Source organism: Limulus polyphemus, unplaced genomic scaffold (assembly GCF_000517525.1).
Source record: "Limulus polyphemus unplaced genomic scaffold, Limulus_polyphemus-2.1.2 Scaffold191, whole genome shotgun sequence".
NCBI lineage: Eukaryota > Metazoa > Arthropoda > Merostomata > Xiphosura > Limulidae > Limulus > Limulus polyphemus.
Genome location: NW_013665801.1, coordinates 861,072 through 870,488, shown reverse-complemented (window position 1 = coordinate 870,488; position 9,417 = coordinate 861,072). Strand labels below are relative to the sequence as shown.

The following is a 9,417-nucleotide window of genomic DNA, read 5'->3' as shown; positions in this document are numbered from 1 at the left end:
TCTCTTTCTCTTGGATCAAAGTTTTTTGAATTTACTTAAATGAAAAAACAAATACTACATTTACAACATTAATAAATCTAAAAGTGGTTTATTTACTTTTAGCTCACTATTATTTCCTCAAAATAAATTAATTTGATTTAAACACTTTTGGGCAATTATCAACAGTACTTGGCTATTTAACCAAGAGACTTTTCCTCTTTAGAATTAATAATTATTTTTTTTCAGATAGATAAACAGATCTGTTGCCACAAAAATCCAAAATATTATGAATTAAAAAAGTTTATGGATTTTTTTATACATTTATACTTTATTAATATTTTACAGATATATAAAATATGTCATTTTTATTTTCGACATTAACCTCTTAACTTTTAGCCGCTGTAGGCTTATTAACAGTAATAAATGTGAATCAACTTCTTATTGAGAGATAATCCAATTTTAACATATCTTCGCTTCTATTATCTACTACATCTAGAAACTTCAAGCATAATATTTTGTGCTAAGCGGATTATTGTTCAATGTTTTTTTTAACAGTTTTTTATTGCTAAATGCAGTATTTTGGTTATCATTTAAATGCTATTATTAAACTGGTCCTTGAAAATGCCCAGCTTACTAAACATGAAGGAAAAAAATACTACTTACAAAGATGCTATATCTATGGTTGAAAGTATCAATTTCATTTAAATATAATATTATATAATATGTATGCAATTAAGTTGAATCATGAATAAGTTCAAACATTAACATCTAATTAATCTTAAAGGATATTTTAAGATGCAAAACTTTAACTTATTACACCATCATCATTACTGCTTGGAAACATTCGAATGAGTAGTTTTCACATGAGCACCTTTAGATCCATTCATACAATTAATTCTTTCAATAACAGTAATTATTAAGTCATTTCTAGGTGACCTGATCCCTTCCACATCAGTCTTCATTATTATGTTGTATTCTAATGGTCCTAATAACACTTATAGTTATTATTTATTATACTAGATATTAGTTCCACAGGTAATTTTAAATCAATTAGCGCCCACACAACTTACGACTTTTCTTGCTACCCCATGAAAGTCATGTACCACATACACTTTACAACTGTTCAGCTAGTAAGGTTTAGGTCATCACCACGATATAAGGTCCTTTTGCATCAGCACTTTAAATATCCATCATCACCATTGCACGTTTAATTAATGAAGCTATTTTCGCCAGGGGCATTTATAAATTTTGTCATTCATTTTCAGACTCTGGAATACCTTCTTTGGACTAGTCTGTAAACAGCGAGATATCTGAACGACCATTATGTATATAAAGGAATAGTTGAAGAAACAGGAAGCGTACATACATAATATATGGTATGAATGTACAAGTATACATATAATGGTATGTTTGACAGTAACTTGGTGCCTCTAATCTTCTTTTACATCAATGTTGTTCGTTACAGTTACAAAACTTCCGTCCCAAATACACGTGAGCAGGCTGATTGCAAATTCAAATAGCAGTTTCGAAACCATAACGTTTTTGATCAGCCGGTGTCTTTAGTTCCCGCTGATTGAAGTTACTCGGGCCCATTATCAGACCATAAAGCTGGTCAATGGTGTCTGTAGATACACTTAAAGTCTTCAATTCAGCCAAATTTCTAAAATTGTAACAAAAAAAAATAGACGTTATAATTAGATTTAGTAATCTGTCATAAGACGACGGGAATTTCTCAAAGCTCTTTAATTACGAAAATGAATAAATTAATTTCAAGTTATAGCAAGTACAACTGTTGTTTCTTTTAATATCTGTAAATGATGACAATACCATAATTGCAACTGAAAGTTCAATATCTAGAAAGTTTGTAACTTGCTCCTTCACACTTAAAAAAAAATAAGCATTATAGAATGCGAAAGGAAATCATTGCATCTGTGCTGTAGTTTTGAGAGCCTTATAAAAACTTATGGTAATATGATTTATTAACATATTACCTTTCAGGTTGACATGAAACTTTATCAGTTGGATTACTTGCCTCCTCACCCCCATGACTTGGCGACGGTGACTCCTCCTTGTGACCACTATTGATCTCTTCCTGAAATCTGAGCAAAATTTTCCTGGCTTCTTGATTTAAAGAGGTAAACCGAAGAGCTTCGGTAATATCCTGAAGAGCTGACTCACTATGTCTAGAATAACAAATAGCTTCTTTTTAGAAACCAGAATTTAAAAATAGTTTTGGTGTATGACAGTTTAAAAGATCACTTTTTATTACCACAAAATATAGAGTGGAGTATTAATTTAGAAGTAATTCCATCTGGCGGCCATTTATGTCATACGTCTCATGTACTGTCATGTTAGAAGAAAGTACTGCTATCTGGTGGCCATTTGTGTCACAATCTTAGATACTGTCCTCCACGTAAATAACAAAAATTTCACTGACTGTTTCACTAATAAAGGATATTTGAGCAGGACAATAATGGTGTTTAAAAAAAAAGGGTATACGCTTGTTATTTCGTAAAGAACACTTCGTCTTAAAGTAAGGTTGGATCATAAGATCATCAACATGTTTTATTAATACAACATCCTTTCTCGCTAATAATTTATGACATCTATTTCAAGCAATACCATTAAATGATGTTAGACTAGGATGTACTCTGTGTATAAATGAATGTGTTATTCTAGAATTATCTAAAAAGTGTGTCACACCTCACACAAAACTGTTTGTTTCAGAGCAAAGCCACATTGAGCTATCTGTTGTGCCAACCGCGGGGAATCGAACCCCGGATTTTTGCGTTGTAAGTTCGTAGACTTACCGCTATGCCATCGGGGGACATTATATAGAGAATCAGGATAAGTAAGAGCATGGAAAATATATCAATACCAATCTTACATTTAGCTTATAATTGCATCATTCAGTAATAAAATGTTTAGAGGAAAATATTAAAAGCCTAACCACCTCTTACTTAACAGCGATAATTTGTAAAACACTGATGTGTTTTCAAGTTCTACTTTCGCCAAAAATGACGGCTTTCTTTTTGTAATATTTCATTATAGTCTGCATTACAAATGTCTGAAATAAAATTGTCTTTCTATATAATTTATAGATAACAAGACAATTGGATATTTATATAATATTTACTAAAGTGGTGTTTTTTAAAGGAAATTCAGTCATTAAAATTTTTAAAAATATATCCCCTTCCTGCTTCCGTATTATTCCTTCAAAACTATTCATTGGGCTAAGATTTCCCATAGGAGTAAACGTAATGAATGAAATAAAATTAAACAAGCTTTTTAAAATAATAATAAAAAATAATAGGTCTATGCTTATTATGAGCAGGACAATAATGGTGTTTTTAAAAACACCAAAAACACTCCTCAATTTTAAAATATATTGAATATTTACGTTAGAAAAATTATCCAACTAGATTAAATTATTGTTATTTATAATTAATAAACTATGAATAATAATTCTAAACTTTGTTACTAATTAAAGAATTATTATTATAGGAATTAGCGAAGAGAGTATTTCTATGTCAGTTAGAATTTAATACAAGAAAACGTTTCAGTCATTACCAGCTTATTCCTAGATGGTTTTTTAAATAAACTATGGCCATCTACAATTCACTACAATTGTTCATTATTTTTTAAATAAACTATTGCCATCTACAATTCACTACAGTTGTTCGTTATTTTTTAAATAAACTATGGCCATCTACAATTCACTACAATTGTTCGTTATTTTTAAATAAACTATGGCCATCTACAATTCACTACAATTGTTCGTTATTTTCTAAATAAACTATGGTAACGAACAATTGTAGTGAATTGTAGATGGCCATAGTGTATTTAAAAAATAATGAACAATCGTAGTGCATTGTACTCCGTAAGCCAAATACTTGACTGCTTAAGAAGTTAATAACAAATGATTTTCTATGTTAATTCTAGTACTGTACCAATATGTCATACATTTTCAATAAATAACTTTGATCTGGTACCGCAGTAACTTTGAAGTATGCTTCAAGTTTGTTTACATCGTTCGATAATAACTATTTTATAATCACGCCTTAACCTTCTTCAGTGCTCCAGTTAAGTTAGCAAAGCTGTTGACTGGTTCTTAACTAACACCTCGTAAATCATTACGTAGTAAGCCAGATGTAAACATTAGCAGATTAATGATTTCCTCCACAGTCCTGTATGTTATCGTGTTATATTATGTAAAACTAGAGGAGTACACAGTAGAGCACGTGCCTCCGCCACGCAGCGTTGATCATATTTGGCCCTCAAAAAATACGAAAATGTGTCCGTATGTCTGTCGTTATCAACGGCCACGGTCCATTTTTAGTTTAGTAGGACAACGAGGAATAATACTCTACATATGTCTACCAAGTTTCCTCAAAATCCGATCATTTTTGACTGAGTTATTGAGCAAATATAGTGTGAAAAATCGGTCCCCGTGTTAAGAAATAGGGATTTTTTTATTTTCTTGACCTTGACCCTCCAAAAACTAACCACTTCTTAGTTGGGTCATAGTCCAAATGTAAACCAACTTTCGTCCAAATCCATTCAGCCGTTTTCGAGAAATCTTGCTGACAAACACACACACACACACACATGGGTAAAAACATGACCTCCGTCACCTTCAATGGCGGAGATAAAAAGATAATAACATATTTCTGGTGATATATATACACTGTATGGTATCTTTAGTTTGTCACTAGTTGCTCAATAACGTGTAACTGATATCTGATAATTTTCACATCATTGAAAGTCACTTCTCCCTCGCATAATTCAGTTCCTATACTACTGACTAGTTGTTCAGTTCCTATACTACTGACTAGTTGTTCAGTTTCTATACTACTGACTAGTTGTTCAGTTCCTATACTACTGACTAGTTGTTCAGTTCCTGTACTACTGACTAGTTGTAGATCTCATTAAGTTTGAAAACTTACCCAGCTTCGTGTTTAGCACGTGCTCTTGTGAAATAACCATCAACTGATTTAGGCTTTAGAAAAATAGCTTGGTCAGCTGCTTCAATAGCTGCATCAAACTCCTATAAAATCAAAACAATTATATTTCATAGTATTGTCCTTTAATTTGAAATCAAATGCTTTTTGTGTAACATAACATTCATGATAAATAATATATATATATATATATATATTATACTATTTGACAAGAAGTACTTTAAACTCCAATAACCACGTGTTTTTAGATTTGTTTATTGTTAAGCACAAAGCTACTCAATGGGTTGCCGATTTTAAGCGTTATAAGCCCTCATACTTACCATTAAACCACCAGAGGGCAGGTAGGTTAATGACTGACTACTTTTTTAGGTCAGCAAATTCGTAGTCATAGCAACTTCAGTGAAAAAAATACATCAGTACAAATAAATTGACATCATGTATTAGTTTTTTTTTCATTTTAATAATAAACATTAATTATTATGTAAGCTAGTGTGATAAGCAGCTTTTTTTGTCAATGAACACTAAAAAAAATGAGAGAAGGTGGATCAGTATTGCTACAACCATGAATACTTGTTTGTTTGGGTGAAGCACAAAACAACACAATGGGCTATCTGTGCTCTGCCCACCAAGGGTATCAAAACCTGGTTTCTAGCGCTGTAAGTCCGTAGACATACCGTTCGGCCAATAAGGGGGGGGGTATTTTACGTAAGCTAAAAAAACATCATAATTCTAATGTAAATTTATTGTAATGCATATTTATTTAGTATCTGATGATTAAATGTGGTACAGATTTTAGCACAATAAAAAATTATCCTATAACCTCTATACATAACCTTTTTTATAACTATAGTGTATGGTAATCTTATTAATAATAATAGTAAGGAGTTTTTTTTATGTGGCCTATTCTTATTGATTTCAAGCTCTTAAGGATTTTTTTCTTCCTAAATAACAGATTATATCTTACACTGTAAATTTTAATTATTTCTAGTTTTTCAAACTTACAGTTTTACATATGCACACAGTTGTTTTGATAGCCTGAGTTACAGAACCCATAAATTATCGCTTGTTTATCAAATACACTTATTGTTGAACACTCCCTTTTTAACTTACTATAAAATTCTGATACAAAATTTGTTAAGGTCAAATACAATAATTCTTTATGAAGAAATTTAAATCGTGTATAGGGTATACTTCTCTAATGTTTATGGACAGTTAAAAGAAAGTCCACTAAATCACTCTTACATGGTTATACAGAAAACAACAAGAAATAAAAGCTTATGTTAGTTTCTAAATTCTAGAAATAATTATATGTACAAAATGAATACAAATCCGTAAATATATAAAGGTAAATGGTGTTTAAACACACACAAACATATATATGTGTGTGTGTCTATATATATATATGAATTTGTCTATGCGTATGCTATTTTCCAAGATTTATAGAAACCTTTAACCAAAGTATAACAAATGCTCGTGGCTACTTTCCCTTGACTAATTTTTTTTTATCTATGCACTAAATGGGATTTCTATGTTGCCAGCATGTAACATAACAGTATAAAACAGTTGAATGTGATTAAGCATGTGCCACTCAACTGAAAAATAATAAAAACAATAAAATGAATAGATTTCTGAAAGAGGGCTAATCATAGGATCTAGGCTTCTAGGGGCAACAATTACAAAAACATGTGAAGTTCCAAACAATCAAAAGGTTCATGTCTCAAAGGTTATGCTATCTGGAAAGTGCTGTGGAAAACCAATTTAATTAATGGAAACCTGGGCAAGAAAAAGGCAATAACTGATTGGAGCTACCATCATCTCTGCAGCATTTCAAAGAAAAACATGAAAGTTGCTGCTTATGCTTTGACTAAAATGATGAATGTTAGTCATGAACAACTAATATCAGTAGCAACAGTTTGTAGAGAACTTTATCGCATGGGTATTCATGGGAAAAGTGTAATTTGAAAACTACTCAAATGGAATGAAAATAAGATATCTTTACTCTGCTGGTGTCAGTTGCACAGAACTTGGACTTTGGATGACACGTGGTGTGGGCAGAAGGACCCCAGTTTTGAAGTGATGTATGTCTACCAATGAATTGTTTCCATCAGACTCTATATTATGCCAACTGTTAAGGAACACATAAGTAGTATGATAGCTTGAGCTGTATTCTGTTGGTATGGACAAAATCTACTTATATAATTGCATAGCTGCATAACTTCAATTGGCTATCTGGGCATCTATCTCTGTTCATATATTTGCACCTGCAAGATGATGGGAGCTTCCAGGATTTGAACCCTTAGACCAACTATGGGATGTTTTGGACTACCATCTTCATGCACAAAAGCTTCCAACCAGGTATCAGTGACACTTATAGTTTGCTATTCGAACTAGAGGTGTTGCATTACTATATAATAAACACACCACTTTGAATCCAATCTGTTATCACCGCTTATGGTGGCCCAGTGTAAGCATGAGATATGATAGAGTACAAAACATACACATATTACTCAAAAGAGAGAGAGTGCAACAAGTTTGATGGGTAACTGGTTGTAATAACACATACGTATTAACTGTAACACATCTTTTTCTTTTACATAACTTAAATTTTTATTTCTGCATTATTTTCTCATAAAACCAAGTTTTTTAATATAAGACTTTCTTTGTCCATATCTCAGCCATTTCAATTGTAGCTATACATTGGACTTTATTTAATAGCACCATTAAAACTATATGTCTTTTTCATTTTCAGCATACGTTCTACAGCTATCTATCTATATATGAATATATAATGTTTTCATTTTATTCATTTCATTATGTATAGACATCTGATGAAGGGAAGTTGCTTGAAATTTGAACTTAGAAAATAAATATTGCTTAGTAACTTATAATTTTCCCATTAATACAATGCTTTGTATTCTTTATTCAAATTTTTGTACATACTTTTAAATACTTCTATGTTTGTCAATCAGTAGTCAGTTGTAAATTCCAAGTTTGTACCATATTTTGCTTGCTGATATGTATTAACTGATTAACAAATATAAGAAAAATTCACTGATTTTCAACTGAAGAATTAAGGAGTATGAAATATAGTTAATCTCTTACATTCATTTTCCGTTTGCACTTGGACAGAAACACATACAAGTGGAACTTGACTTGCTGAAAAACTAACAAGTGATCTTTCATGGTGTCTTCTCCAGGACACTTCTTTAGAGCATACTGAAAACGATGTGCAGCTTCTTTCAATCGTCCCTTCTGCAGAACAGAAGTTATGCACTATTTCACTATCGAATATTTGAACTTCTTACATTAACATAATCAAATGGTACCAAATCTTTTTACAATCATTTCTGGGAAACTTCTTTATTCATTTGAACATGTTTCTTTTAATGAAAATGTTATATGGTTTATAAAAACTATTAATTATGTGTTTTGCATATCATGATCTATGACATATAACTGTTAAGATTCTTCATGAAGATGTGATTAAATTAAATATTAAATCATTTTTTCCAGAGCCATAATTGAACACATATTGTAACACCATCAATTATATTTTATCAATATAGTTTCAATCTTCACTTAACTTATACTTGCGAATTTTCAGTTATTACTAAATTAATAGTTCAATGGTATTTCAATGCAAAATAATATGTCATATTTTCTATATGTATGCTTTAAACGTTTATAGGTGCATTCATTGCATAACTTTGCTTTTTGAAAAGCTAAAAAAAATACACAATGACAATTTTATGACCAACCTTATAAAGCGTTGTTCCATCTTCATGAAGTTTTTTCAGCAGTAACAACAATACATCAGGCTTGCCCTCAGTCATAGCCCATGTCTGGGGACCTAGCATAATTAAAGTTGACAAAGAACTTTTCAGATAGAAACATATTATTATTATCAATCATTCATGTAAGTAAGTACAGAAATAATCGGTTATCATTAAGCCTACAAAGAACTCTTATTATATCCATTTTATTTAAAAAACATCAAACTGCTACAAAGTAATTTTGGACTCAAAAATGTCATCAAAACACTTTGAATTTAATTTTCATAAAAATAAAAATCATGCACATCTTCATGTTGTTAGAATTTGTACAGAAATTTATGGTATTATTGTAGGCTATGTTTTCATTGTACAGAAAATTATGGTATTATTGTAGGTTATGTTTCCATTGTACAGATATTTATGGTATTATTGTAAGCTATGTTTCCATTGCACAGAAATTTATATTAATATTGTAGGCTATGTTTCCATTGTACAGAAAGTTATGGTATTATTGTAGGCTATGTTTTCATTGTACAGAAAATTATGGTATTATTGTAGGCTATGTTTTCATTGCACAGAAATTTATGGTATTATTGTAGACTATGTTTCCATTGCACAGAAATTTATATAAATATTGTAGGCTATGTTTCCATTGTACAGAAAGTTATGGTATTATTGTAGGCTATGTTTTCATTGTACAGAAA

At 30.8% G+C, this 9,417-nt stretch overlaps 1 protein-coding gene across 2 annotated transcripts in view; it reads right to left on the bottom strand.

Moving 5' to 3' along the window:
* Positions 1-281: 281 nt before the first annotated feature.
* The window catches only part of LOC106478227 (protein TANC2-like), a 105,002-nt gene continuing 95,866 nt past the window's right edge, over positions 282-9,417 (bottom strand). For both annotated transcript variants that reach the window (XM_022381780.1, XM_022381781.1), the window contains 5 exons: positions 8,699-8,790; positions 8,043-8,192; positions 4,926-5,026; positions 1,971-2,162; positions 282-1,639 (listed from right to left, as the gene is read on the bottom strand). In XM_022381780.1, the coding sequence (XP_022237488.1) occupies positions 1,492-1,639; positions 1,971-2,162; positions 4,926-5,026; positions 8,043-8,192; positions 8,699-8,790 (683 nt within the window). In that variant the 3' untranslated portion in view covers positions 282-1,491. The remainder of the gene's footprint in view (positions 1,640-1,970; positions 2,163-4,925; positions 5,027-8,042; positions 8,193-8,698; positions 8,791-9,417) is intronic.